Here is a 15,023-nt window from a genome sequence, read left to right as displayed (position 1 = left end):
CGTACAGAACTTGCCAGGTCAAGATTAGTATATTTGGATCAATAGCCTTTAAAAAGAAGTCATTGATAATTAACTGGTACCTTCAGGTTATAACCTAATCTGGGTTTTACACTAAATTTTAGCTTTGCAACATACTTACAGTTCTTCATTTTCAGCTCCTGGTACCCTTTTTACTGCCAATACTTTTTGTTCTGACAGCTCATCAGAGCTTTTGACTTTGATTCAGGAGTCTGGAACATTTCTCTACAATTGTAAGTTATTTTGGCTATCTCCCTTTGGAGGCAGAAGTAACGTTAATGTGTAGGGTTTTGTTTCAGTGTTTATTGAAGCTGTTTGACTTCTCATGAAAATGATCCATTTCTGCCTGAGATGTAGCAACGCATGTCGCGTTATAACAGTGAATTAAAGAAGCTTGTGATTACTGTTGGCATTTTAAATTTATTAATGCACACTCTCAAAACGTCATGTTTTTAAATTTTATTTTTGCTCTTTTTGGCTTAGTAATGTGCCAATAAATAGACAATTGTAATTTGAAATAAGGGTTACTTTTGTTAAATCTAGGCATGTGAATGTAGGCAGTGTACATGGGAACTAATATGGTAAGACTGGGGAAAAAAAAAAGGTGTTAGTATATGTATATTTGATGCAGTGTTTGTCTTGAAGAAAATTTCAACAAAATGAACAATCAGAAACAATTTTTGGACTTGGCTGCACAGTGTTTTTCTTATGAAGTCCACATTGATGTATCCATTATGTGATAGCCATGCTTGCCTTGGTTAATTTTTTGCTTTTTGTTTAAATTTAAAATGAGCCGCACAGTTTTAGTTTTGTCACAAGTTTTAATGATTTTGAAACCGTTTTAATGGTTTTATTTTTACCAGAAAATAAATAAATTCTTTACAAATAAATCAGGAAATAGTCACAAAATAGAAAAATTATGCAGGTACAGTGCACATTATTACTAATGTGCCTTAGTTACTTCTGGGAATGCAAGGAAGCACAGAAAACAGGAAAAGCATTGATGAATAAAAGGCTTCACATTGCAAATGAGACACAGCGGCCACTGAGTTTGGAATATTTTATTTCTTAAACTGCAGCTACATCACTCGTTGCTTTTGTTGTGACATCATAAAAGAAAACAAATAGAGTGACATTTGGCAGGAGGTCTAATTTCTTTTTTGGCTATTTTACCAGAAACACTGGTGCAACTTCCGTTGGTGTCGTCAGTAAACCCTCGTCACACGTATATATTTTTCAATATTGATGGGTAACTCAGAGCATGTAACACTACAACAAATATGTACACACCCAACCAATCTCATGGTAATGGCCAAGAAATCAACTAGTCACCACCTAACAAAAGCACTCAATGAAAGAAAAAGTAATACATTCACTGTGTTTTCCAAGGAAAAAGTCCTACTGTCAAACATGTTTATGTATTTAAGAAGGGATTATTTGAAGATGAAGAGATGACAAGATGTAGAACTGGATGAACACAACAGGCCAAGCAGCATCAGAGGAGCGGGAAAGCTGACATTTCGGGCCTAGACCCTTCTTCAGAAATGGCAGAGGGGAAGGGGGCTCTGAAATTAATAGGGAGAGAGGGGGTGGCAAATAGAAGATGGATAAAGGAGATGATAGGTGGAGAGGAGACAGACAGGTCAAAGAGGTGGAGGTGGAGCCAGTAAAGGTGAGTGTAGGTGGGGAGTTAGGGAGAAGGTAGGTCATTCCAGGGAGGACGGACAGGTCAAGGGGGCGGGATGAGGCTAGTAGGTAGGAGATGAATTTGAAGATGAATGTCAGATCGCACACCTTTGAGCAGGAAACATGAAATGTGGAGTAACAAAAGTATCCATTGACAAAGGAAAAGGTCTAAAAATGTTTAAAATTTAGTTGAAAGTGTCCAGTTACGATATTGGTGCTATGTAATTGCCAGTTAACATACACTTCAGTTGCATTTATCTATGTCACAAAAAATTACTTTTTCCTTGTTGATCAGTAAATATAGCCAAATTTGGAAAGTTTATTTATTGTTTTGCGTAAGTAAGTAAAGTCACCGTAGACCTACTGGACCATAGGGCTGTACTTTCATTAGACAGAGATGACTGGTGGTTGTTTAACCTAAGGGTCACCCATACCAGGGAGTGGTTGAGAAAGAGAAGTCTTCCTGGTAACCTCAGCTGTGAGGGAATTGAACATTGTTGACATCACTGTACATCACAAACCAGCCATCCAGCTAATGTGTTGATAGAGTGTAAATTAAGATTTGAAAGGAAGAAGTTGGGTCTTCTCACTGAGACAAATAAGATACAAACAAGACAAGGAGAGAAATGAGGTAAGTAGCAGGGAGGGGAGAAAGGAAGATGGGATTAAGGAAAAATTGAGAACGCGTGTCATGTGGCTACTTTCTGAAGTTTTGACATTAAGTCTTGAGTCCTAGAGGCTGTGAAATGCCTAAGAGGAAAACCAGGTGTTATTCTTTGACCTTGCATTGTGCTTTGCAAAATATAAAGTGCTAAAGGTGCTTATCTACATGAATGATATTGAAGAGCAAAGAAGTTACAGTGGGCTTGAGTACAAAAGTGGTTAAACCACTTTGGAGTACTGTGTACAGCTTTAGACTCAATATAGTAGACAGGTGTTAAAAGCATTGGAAAGAACTAATGAAGATTTTATTGGATGATACCAGAATTGAGAAATTCTATCCATCAACAATTATTGATTGGCCTGGGACTGCTTTGTCTAGATAAGAGAAGACTGAGGGGTGAGCTGAGACCTAAATTATGAAAGGTTTTGAAGTGTAGATGTAAACATGTTTCCATTTGTACAGGGTCCAAAACTAGGGACTATAAAAATCAAATAGATACTAATAAATCTAATAGAGATCAATAGAACCTTCTTTACTTAAAAACTTGAAAATGTGGAACTTGCAACCAACTGAAACTTTGAATCAACAAATGAAGAAAAGGAATGGAAAGGTTAGTTTGACCAAATGACCTTGTTTAGTATTGGAAACTGGTTACCATTTGCCTTTAACTTAGCAAAACATACACGTTTGAGATTGGAAAAATTAAAAAGGGCTAATCTCAAACACTTAGACCAGATCCAACAATTACGATCTTGAGCCTGTTTTGTATGGTGTATTCAGCCATTGACAATGGGAGAGGGATATTTTTAAAATATGGACAAAAATTATTTGGGGGATTAATTTTTCCTTCATTCCTTCCCCTTTTTATAATTTGTAGTCCTCCATAATTTGAACAGTTGTTCAGGGACGCTGCATTTTACTACTAACTGATTCCATTCCAAGGTCTGTCATACACTTTTCATCTCCACGGATTAGATTTAGCTTTGATCTGAATATAATGTCCTAGAGCTAACTCACTGGAGGGAAGTGATAAGTTACATATTGAAACATGGAGTGGAAAAACAAAGGTTTGGAATAGACTATAGATATTATTTCTTTAATTTAAACCTTTTACTCCTGACTGCAGTGGTTATTTTGAAAAGATTCAGTGATGGTCAAAAGATCATATTCAATTTTAATTCATGTAAAATCAGGTAATAATAAATGCACTGTCTTTAAAATGATTTTGTTCTTGATGGGTACTTCTACAACAAAAATTTTGCATGTAAAAGATTCTAGCAATACCAACTGCCATCAAGACTTGAACCAAGATCTTTAGAAGTGTAATCATTAGTTTCATTCACTTTACTTATGCAAGTGATGGGTCTTAGTAAAACACGACATTACCTGTCAGCAAGACAAAGTCGTTGCTGTACAGAACCACTATGTACAATGTTTAGTGACATTCTCTAATTTTGGAGGAAATATATGAAACCAACAACATAAAATCCACTTTTAACTCACCAGTAACTTGAAGAAACGTATTTATTTGGTCTGAAATCAAGTTGTGGAGAAGACCAGCTGTGGATGAGTTTCTTGTTGCCTATTTAAAACAAAATATGATTTGTAGCAGTGTTGTCAGATTTTTGTAAAAGTTAGTATTTTGTAGAGCACTTTATTACCAATTTTTCATTTGTTTGAATTGTAACTGCAAACAAAATTAAAAGCATATTGTGATCTTAAAGTAGATAGAACTGAAAACAAGAGATTTTTCCCCTTTCACTTTAACTCAGTAAAATGAAGCACGGCATCATGAATATTGTTTAAGTTGATAACTAATAGACCCATGAGTATAGAAACATAAATGTGGCTCATTTCCTCTGTGAACTAATTGTTTAGTTTTAAAAGATTGCAGTTAATTCATAAAACACAAGGTGACCAATATTTCCCCCAGCAACAGTGCTCTGTAGCAAATTAAACGAAGAAGTGGATTGTAGTTAAAATGTTCACCTTCAGGGAGTAGTTTTTTTTGCTTAACAAGTCACTCAGTTATTGATTCGGTGTCATGTATTTCAGACACTCATCAACAAGTTGTGAGATTTGACAATAATGCATCCTTTGACTGCGCATTTTCAGAGTCAGGTGTTTCATGCAAGGTGTGAAAAGGATAAAAGAGGCTGTTGATTAAGCAAATTTGAGTCGGCAAACTAGTGCATGAAAACAAAATCTTGAGTTGCAGGTGGTTTGTCAGGGTTGTTCATTACCTTTCACCACCCGAAACCTTCTAAAATAATATCTCTTGCTGAAGTATAATTCCAGCAATTCATAATTTGCATCTTACTAGCTATTTCAGTAATTTGGAAAATGCTCCATATTCTATTTTGCCTGAAAAATTACATGGACTGCAGCTCAATCTTCAAAAGCATCTCCACAACCTCTGGATGTATAATACTAAGAGAATAAATCTTCAAGAGGATTATTTTTCCTACTGTGCAATTCATCAGTTCTGGAAACATTACAAATGATTCTGTTAATACTTTTTGCATTTGTACATGGGTATAATTTGTATTTGTACTAGGTTGTTAATCGAAGTTTGATTAAATAATACCTAATTTCATTCGGAGTATTGAATGAATAAAATGAAAGATTTCTGTAATCTTTTGGAGATAATTTGTATTCTACATGTTGCATTTGTAAATAATTGTCATCAGAAGCAGAGTTATCAAATTTAATCAGACTTTTAATTGCTTCACTTTAAGTTTTGCAAAAATATGTTACAGGGATAGTTTGTGTAGGGTATGAATAGTAAGGAGAATGTGGGCAAAAGTTTTACACAAGTGAGTTCTGTTACTCTGATATCTGCTGTCATTCCTCATGCCTGTTCTAACACCTGTGACTCCAGAGCAGCACTCCATTCATATGAAATTTGCCAATTCAGCTTGTATCAAGTTTTCTGAACTTGAGTAGATGGAGCTGTCCGCTCTGAGAACAAAACTTGTATTACTTGTGTTCAGCATTTGAAGTTACCCATCTAACTTTTCAATAATGACCATTGTTAACGTCCCAGCAGCAGAATTCACTTTGATGTTGAGATATTTATTTTAAAAAATTGTGATTCAAAGTAATTTTAATCAAATAATTATCACTTTGTCCCAAGTCCATGTAGAAATACAACAGATGAGATTATTGAACATATGGATATGTATATCCTTTTATAACCTTCATTTACCTGAATGCAAAGCATATTTTGAGGGCTGTTAATATAAAAGATCTGAGGTCTTCCCATAATACTCTTGACGCACTCCCATGGATGAACCATGTGGGTGCTGACCTAGCACAAGAACATAGTTAAGAGTCAACATGATTTGGGTGGACAACATAGCTATTGTTTACAGTTTCACCAAACAAGCGGGAATATTCTCGTGTCCCAATATCAGTGCAATTCATCTATTGAAAGGGTCCTTTCCCTAGACCCGAAACGTCAGCCTTCCTGCTCCTCGGATGCTGCTTGGCCTGCTGTATTCATCCAGCTCTACACCTCGTTATCTCAGATTCTCCACCAATAGTTCCTACTATCTCTGAAACCTTTTAATCAGTGTTACTTGTTATTTGGGTGTTTAAAGCATGTTTCTTAATGGTGCTTTCTAGATGTTTATAATGCTAGGCATTTGGTTAATATTTAGCAGTGCCATTAATGAAATGCATTCACAATGTGTTGCTGGCAGATCTGAAATAAATTGCTGCTTGCACATTATCTATGACAATTTCTGTAATTTCTGGTGACACCCCATATACTATAACTGAAGCACTGAATTGGTAGAGAAACGTAGCCTGCTTGACATTCGTGGACTAGGACAAAAAAAATTGCAGAGGTCTCATCTGATCACAGCTTCATGGAATGTGCTTGAATGTAAATACGTAGACAGAGTTTGACTTATCTGTGATGGACAAATGTTTGAATAATCTAATAGTATACATGGCCAGTTTCAGTGTGAACAGCGATCATAATAGGAGTGTTATCATTGACAGTGGCTAATATCCATATTTGTTGGGCTGGGCTGAAGGATGAAGAAAGGGGAGAACATTGATAATGCAGAAATAAAGCTGAGGTTTGATTTCAGAATTTTAAAAAAATCATTGCCTTTTCTTGATTTGTAGTTATGGGTCATCTATGATATTTATTAAGAGATGAAAGATGGAGTTAATACCATTTTATCACAATATAAAATGTACTGGTATTTACTTTCTTTCCTTTTTAAAGTCTGTTCCATCCTATTGAGCTTGATTAGCTGTTTTCTACTATTGTCACTAAGAAATGTATGAAGTTGGCAGGGTTTGCTGCCCATTTTGAAAAAAAATAGTTTCTATGCTGTATGATACCTCCTCTGGCACAGTTGAAATCTGGGCTTAATTTTTGATTGGGAAAAGTTTGTATTCTGGTATACGGTTACTGTAATCTACTGCATTAATGTAATTTACTTAATATGCTGTGGTGTTGCTGCCACCTGAGTTATTCACATATAGCAGTCATTGGGCAAATAGCATTTGCTCAGCATGTGTAATAAAGGTCCAAGCCAAATAGATAGCCAAAGCTATATTTTTTACCACGGAGCTGTGAAGACTGAGTCGTTCAATATTTTCAAGACTCAGAATTCTATTCGGTAGGGGACTTGAGTTAATGGGAAAAGGTAGAAAAGTGGGATTGAGGATTACAAGATCAGCTATGATCTCATTGACTGGCAGATCGGACTTGATGGGCTGAATGGCATGCCTCTGTTGGTACATTGTATGCCCTTAAGGGCTACTTAAGCTTTGAGCTGTGTTTAGAATGAATGAATTTTTAAAAATTGTGTAGGGGACTGAGATGAGATAATGAAGTGTAATTTGGATTTTCCCTCTGCTGGAAAATATTCAGGCAATTCGTAGATAGCAATCTTATAGTTGAGCAGTATGAATGATGCTCATTCAAAAATGTGGCATTTTCTATGGCACTTACATCTGGTATTTACAATCAACCTATTTCATGAAATGAATATTTCTAAATGAATTCTGGCTTTGTCAGTTGATGACAAGCGTTATCTGCCCAAGAGACACTATAGTTTTTGTTTAAACGAGCAAACTAAATAAAACATTCAGCAGTTCTATTCCAAGTTGAAAAGGTATTTCACTACTGCAGTTCTACTCTTGGGCTGTATTCCTGAATGTGAGGATACATTAAAATATACTTTTTAATTTGAAATGAAACTTGGTAGATGGAAGACAGAAGAATTTCAGCAGTTCTTAATGTGCTAAACAAAACTTTATTCATGTGTAGTTCAGTATTTTTTTCAAAACATATTCATCAATGCACAGTACTCTTCAAATTGGCTGTTTATTTTTGTTCTTTTGAAAGTTTCAACATAATTATAGTCAAGTGCTTGTGGCTCATTTGATTAAACTGATGCAGCTTAACTGTACAGTTACTTTTTTCAGTGCAGAACAAATTTATCCTCAATTACTTTCTACTTCATTTGGTCTCAAATGACCAAAAGAAATGCACCCAATTGACGTCATTGTCTCATTTTCAACTACCCACATTGTTGATTCAAAGAATTGACGTCATTACCTGTACCATTGTCTGCAACACCTTACTGTTTCCTCTGCAAGCCACAAAGCATATAGTGAATAGGTTGATCCTCTTAGTACAGAAACAGTGTCCTGCTGCAGTAGTGGTCATTAGAAATGACCATGTGGTAACTAGAGCAGTGTTTGAGTGTTCCTTGAGCTTTATTGTTGTAAATATTTAATGTTTATTTTCTAAGAGGATAGTATACGATATAGAAGCCATTCACTCCATTCGTTGCACCATGATCACTCTACAAGAGCATAATCTCTCTCCGCTGCCTGTTCCCTGTGGCCGTGCAGTTGCTAATATTGCATCAAATAATTATTCACATCTCTATGAATAGACTCAAATGCATGATTGAATACCTCCACTTCAGTATCAAGCAGTACATTCCACTTGTTACATTTAAATAAAAGTGATTTTCCTATCAACTTGAACAGTTCCTTGCAATTGACTCTATCAAGACTCCAAGTTTGAACACAACTATGAAATCTCCTCTTAATATTTTTAAACTTTACTGATGCGTAGAGCCATACAGCATGGAAACAGACCCTTTGGTCCAACCAGTCCATGTCGAACATAATCCCAAACTAAACTAGTCCCACATGCCTGCTCCTGGCCCATATCCCTCCAAATCTTTCCTATTCATGTCTTCCTTTATCTGTAAGGAGAATAGGATGAGCTTTCCCAAAGCATCCATTTAACTGAAGATCCTCATTGCTTGTACTATTCTTGTGAATCTTTTCTGTGTTCTCTGTGTTCACATCGTTCCTAAAATGCGGTGTCCAGAAGTGGACACAGTATTCCAATTGAAGTCAACCAAGTGTTTAAATGAGTATATCATAAATTGGTTACTATATGATTTTATTTATAAAGCATAGGATCCTGTATGCTTCATTCATTGCTTTTGCTATTTGTCCTGCACTACACCCCCAGCTCCTTTAGCTTCTCTATACTCTTTGGAATTGGACTCTCTTTTTTTACATTTTTAATGCTGCTCCTTATTCTTCCTATAAAATGAATGATTTCACACTTCATTAAATATCATCTGTCACTCATTCATCTGTTATATCATCCTACTTATATATTCTTGATTTTAGCACTGATTCCCCATAAAGGGGAATTGATTCACTGTTTTCTTTTCTATAATTGGGGCCGCAGATTTAAGGTTAGGAGGGTATTTAAAGAAAAATGTTTTTATCTAGAGGTTTGGAACTTCTGTCTAAAAGGGTGGTAAAAGCAAGAACCCTCAAGATATTAAGAACTATTTATATGACGACTTGAAACACCAAGTGTATAGCCAAGTGCTGGAAAGTGGGATTAGAATAAATGGATGTTTGATGATCATCATGATACGATGAGCCAAAGGACCTCTTTCCATGCTACAAAAACTCTTGACTGCTCTTGGTCCTTGGTAAAGACAAATGCACATGGTACTGATTAGTCCCTCAGTCATTCCTTTCCCAAACCATCCTCCCATCTCTCTTCCATCATCCAGCGAGCTGTAGCATTGTTTGTTCCACCTTCTCCCCCCCATATTAAAATGTACTTTGCCTTTACCTGAATTGTTACTACAGGTTTGCCTGCCACTCTTTGAATCTGGCCCAGACAAATTAGAATAGTCTCAACCTATTTGGCTGGCCTTTCTTCAGTTAACTATTTTCACACTAGATTACTTTTTAGACCATGAGATATTGGAGCAGAATTAAGCCATGTGGTGCATCAGTTCTGTCCCACCGTATGATCAAGTCTCATATGTTTCTCAATGCCACTGTTCTACCTTTTCCCTGTAATCGTTGAACCCCTTGTTAATCAGAAGCCTATCGATCACTGTCTTAAATATACATAATGACCTGGCCCCCTCAACCCCTGTGGCAATGAGTTCCACAGATTAACGACCCTCTGGATGAAGAAATTCTTCATCGTCACATTTGTAAAGGATTGTCCCCCCCACTCTGCAACAATGCACTTGGGTCGTAGTCTCTGCTGCTAGTGGAAACATCTTGCCCACGTCCAATCTGTCAGGGCCCTCAGTATTCTGTAAGTTTCAATCAGATTCCCTCATCCTTCTAAACTCCAAGTACAGACCCAGAGCTTTACTGCAATTACTCCACAATCCTATCCTTAATAATAGTCTCTAAAATTGTTGAAATGTCCTAGGTCAGGCTAACCAACCTATGTTCTCGCTTACCTTATTTGTCACACTCTGCACATTCACATGCATGAATAAAAAGCTGAAATTCGATTTTACTACAAGCCCTTTTATTCTGACCCCATCGAATGTGATGTTACTTCCTATACTAGTGTTCTAGTCATCTAGTGTCTGTGTAACTTGGTTTGACTCCAGACTGCTTCCTGATCCCATGCCCCTGCCAAGATGAAACCCTTTCCGATAACAGTAGCAACTTCCATCTGCAAGTGCATTAGTCCCAGCTCTGTTCAGGTGTAATCTGCCAGTTTGTGCTGGTCCATGGTCTGTGGAACCTGTCCCAAGGATTTAAAATCCTCTCTCCTGCACCTTTTTTTCCAGCCACACATTCATCATCCCCTCACTATTGGTGCTGTTTGTGCACATTCACTTTCTCTCACCATCTCTCTCATCCCCCTAACCATCTACTGCCCCCTCAGTTTCTCTTCCCTCTATTCTCTTTCGCTCATTCCCCTTCACACATTCAGTCCCCACTCCCTCCAGTTCTCAGTCCTCTATTTTCCCCTTCTCCCTGTCTCTCTTACCCTCTCGCTGTCCTCTCTCCCCAATGCCCTTTCCCTCTTCCGTCATTGCTTTCATGCAGCCAGCACTTACTTTCTCTTGCCTCCCATTCTGTCCCACCCACCCATGTTTTGCTGTGTTTGCAGATTTTTGGGAAAATACAAAACTCTTGGTTAATCTTCAGTTTGCTGCTTTCAATTCGTCCTATTATTATTTTCGAGGGAATAACCCTAGTGATGTCAGTAAGATTTTCTATTATTAAATAATACTTAAACTGGAGTTGAAATGTCCAAATTAACTTCGAAAATATCCTTTTTTAAATTTGAAGATGCACTAAAATACATAGATCTGATTGCTGAACTTAATTGTTCAGTTCTTTGTGTTGATGGGTTTTAGTGGACTTCATTGTGGAAATTAATATGCTAACATGTATGACTAGAAATGCTCTGATATTTTATTTCTCTTTATTTCCCTAGTGAATGAAATTATTGGAAGAGATATGTCACAGATTCCGACGTCTCGAACAGCAGCAGTGCATGTCCAATCACAGTGTGTGTGCCCTGGAGCTTTGGAAAGTGGAATACCTGAGGGAGTCTGATGTGACTTACTGTCACCACATATTCTTCCCAAAATCAGCCCTTCCTACACCCCCCCCCTCCCAAAACATACCCCTCTCTCCAAATAAAACAGAAATTGTTGTGCTTCCAACATTGTGGCCTTTTATAAACTGCAACTCGAGTAGATCCTGCAAAAGGTGCTGCAGTTCTGGATTGAAAGTGAATCATGCGGTGTCAGTCCTCCATCATAATGCTCTACAAATGCTGTGTCCAGTTGCCTGTGTTTCACTGGAACAGGCAAAACACTTTCTGAAAAATCAGAAGGGACTTCAATCTACTTTAGGGGTGCATTTTTGAGAGGTGACTCTCCTTTAGTAGATTAATTCAACTAGTCTACAGTATATGAATAATGTTTTATCACAAGGTGTTTGTATCTGCTGTAGTATCTATTGTAAATATTACACTCAATTTAAGCTAAAAGAGGGTTTAGTGAAGTGATATATAAATAAATAATAAACAAGATGCTGTATGTAGTGGCATATTCTGCATTCTGTCATCCTGAAGAGTGTTTAAAATGTAGGATGTGCAGAAGACTTCTTCAACATAAACTTCCAGACACAAGAAAGCCTGTCCAGTGTAGCCAATGTCATGGAAGTATCATGTAAATATCTAATAATTGGTTGTTAATAGGAAGCAAAGCCAATATGGTACTGCATTGTTTCTAAACTTAAAACAGTATCTTGTAGATTCAATAGACCATTCCATCATGGAAATATGTGGTCGGGGATAGGGGGGTGGGAAACAACATTCCAAATTCAAGGAGTTTTTGAAACTTTGTAGATATGTTTCTCTATACTTCAAGTTAGCACAAATGCAAGCGCCTTACTAATTTAGCTTTTAGAATTTGTCAGAAGCTTTCATAGAACTGATGTATTTTGTAATAGGGCTCCAAAATAAATAACTTCTACTTTGTACAGGATTTAAGTTGAAGCCATTGAAATATAATTTAAATTACTACAGCTTGTAAAAGATTTCAAGTGTTTTGAAGTGTTTTAGTCATTCACAATAGATAAATGACACCTGTATCTCCAGTGGCTGTCGTCATCAAGCTGTAAGTGCAAAACAGTGCATTGGGAAGAAAGCTGGTGCTTCGTTCTCAGAGCAATACTTGTAGTCTGTCTAATGATTTGGATGGTTTAGATCAGATCCATTTTGGTTTATTTTAAAATGATTGTATTTGTGCTGACAATTCATATAGTATTGCTTTTGGTACAGTGGAAATTTAATTGGCAAACAATTTGTATGTGTTTTTCATCCCACTCAAATCATATAGTACACAAGGACTGGCACAAAAAGAATAATTGGAATCATTTTTATCACCTTCTTAACAGCCCCATAGCATCTGTCATCATCCAGTATTCATAAAACAAAGTGTAATTGCCATGGATCCGAGATGTCAATCAAATTATTTAAAATGCAAACAAGTGAAATTCAAATGATGTATATGGCAGTTTTGCATCAGTTTCATTCAGAAAGCACACTCACGCAGTTTTATGAAATAGCATAAATGCATTTTAAAGAAAGAGACGGGGATGAGGTAATGTAAAAAGTAAAACAAAGGGTGGCTTTTATTTTTGCCAGCATTATAAATTCTGTATTTATTTGCTTGTAATGCTAACGACTTGTTAAATGCAAACTTAACCTGCACCATACATGAGAAATAGTACAAGCACACATGAGAATATTTAATTTTAGTACCCATCACGAAAAAAAACCGCAAGTCTTACCTTAATTCAGATTGCTGTGGGGCCAGTGAAAAGTCCTATTCATTGTTAATTGGGAGGTGTTGAGTTTTTGAGTTTAGAGTCAACCTTTTTAACTGCCAAATTACAATTTTATTGTTGCTTGGTTAGGTACCATTAAAACCATTACTCTTAAGAGAAATGGTTAAGCAAGCAGATTCATTTTTTTAATGCCACTGTTGTCCCGAATAGGAAGCTCTGAGCTGAGTATCACTCATAATGTTTTTAGTACTTATGTTGATAGTAAAAGGTTGAGTTGCTTTCATCTTCCTGTACTGAACCATAACAATATGTTGTTCAGGCATGTTTTCTTTCACAAGATATCTAGCACTTATTACATAGTTATTACGTAACAGATTCTATAAAAGCTTAAACTGTTTCCCTGCCTTAGCTTTTGACCTTGGATGTCATAGCATGTGGGTTTGTAATAACTGTGCACTATCTGAGTTTTCTTTGTAAATCCTCGAGTGACTTATGAAGCTGTACTGTACTAGTGTATGGAGGCCCATACAACCCCCAAAAAATCCTATGCACTGAACCTCCTGATGCCTTTGAATTACCTTGACGCCTGAAGATGTAGAAAATCTAGAACTGCTTTTTAAAAGTAAATCCTTTTTAAAAAAAAATCAATAGCAGTAGACAACCACTTTTGTTCTATGTATCTGCTTTGCCATGAATTACGTGCAAGGGTCTTAATAAAACTACAGTTTGTTGCTTAAATCTTTCATAGGAGTGTAGAAATAAACAACTTTATGGAACTTTGTTTTAATTGATTGTTCTAAAAGCACAGACTTATCAGGCTATGCAAATTCAGTTTTATAAACAGCACGTTGGGGTTTTGACCTGTTGGCATGCACAAAAAGAAATAAGCTGATGTTGATGGTACCCTTTGTACTACTCTGTATATTTCAAAAAAAATTTCCTGACTCTCAGAATGTTTGGAAAGCTGTAAGAAAGCCTTAATTCTTATTGTGTTCAAAAACTACCAGAGAAAAATAAGTCTGTAAATGTCAATGACTGTCGTTGTATTTTAGTAAAATAAACTACATTAAGGGTACTGGAGTATAATCACATTAGTTACAAAAAGGATGGAATAGGATTGTATAATTTGGAACTGAAACTGGCTTCAGTACAATTATGTTCATCCTTTTGAATAACATTACTGTGTCAATGAGACTGCCATCCTTTTTATAACCAAAGAATAAAAACTTTCATTTGCTGGTGTGAACACTTGCTTTAAAACTCTATTTTTGATACTCAAAACAGATGTCATTCCTAATGGTTGAATTTGTTCAACAATTGTACGTTTTGTAGAAGGAGCAAAACTACTACAGGCTAAGTCAACTGTTTTGCAGATGTTTACAGAGCCTTGTAATTTCATGTACATTTTGTATTTTAAAATTTTGTAAGGAATTTTAAGATTGCTGTGCTGTTGAGAGACATACAATGAAATAACTTGCATCCTAGGCTCTTAAATCATAGTGTTTAAATAAAATGTAAGATGTGTAAACTTGAGTGTTTTTATTAGTTATTTGATATCTAGACAGTAGGCTTGAATGTTATCTTCCTACCTGTTTTATACTTCACTGTTTCAAATTCAGTGTAAAATATTTTTATAAAGAGAATAGGGTGGTAAGGCTAACATAAGTAATGTGTAAAGTATTATACGGTAATAATTAACAGTGAAGTGGATTGCCCTTGTTCAAGTGGCGCAAGTGATCTCCTAAACCAGAACAATAGTTTCAGCACCTCTTGCTTGCTCCCTCCACTCTCTTAAACTGTCAGCCTGCTTGTCAGAAATCCAGTATTGGATACGCAGAAACTTCTAACACAAAATAGTAGGGAAGCTATTGTCTTCAATCCCTGTCACAAACTCTGTGTCCTTGCCATAAACTCGGTTCTCTTGCCACTGACTCCATCCCCTTCTGTGGCAATTACAAGGTTGAACCAGGCTAATTGTATTCTTAATATTATATTTGACCCCAAAATGAGTCTTCTACCA

General features: G+C 36.4%; 1 protein-coding gene across 2 annotated transcripts in view; it reads left to right on the top strand.

The window, feature by feature from the left end:
* nfatc3a (nuclear factor of activated T cells 3a) overlaps positions 1 to 14,531 on the top strand; it is a 150,163-nt gene extending 135,632 nt beyond the window's left edge. For both annotated transcript variants that reach the window (XM_048546622.2, XM_048546624.2), the window contains exon 10: positions 11,139 to 14,531. In XM_048546622.2, coding sequence (XP_048402579.1) covers positions 11,139 to 11,260 — 122 coding nt within the window. In that variant the 3' untranslated portion in view covers positions 11,261 to 14,531. The remainder of the gene's footprint in view (positions 1 to 11,138) is intronic.
* Positions 14,532 to 15,023: the final 492 nt, after the last annotated feature.

Source organism: Stegostoma tigrinum, chromosome 16, assembly GCF_030684315.1.
Source record: "Stegostoma tigrinum isolate sSteTig4 chromosome 16, sSteTig4.hap1, whole genome shotgun sequence".
NCBI classification, from domain to species: Eukaryota; Metazoa; Chordata; class Chondrichthyes; order Orectolobiformes; family Stegostomatidae; genus Stegostoma; species Stegostoma tigrinum.
This window is presented reverse-complemented; position numbering and strand designations above follow the sequence as displayed.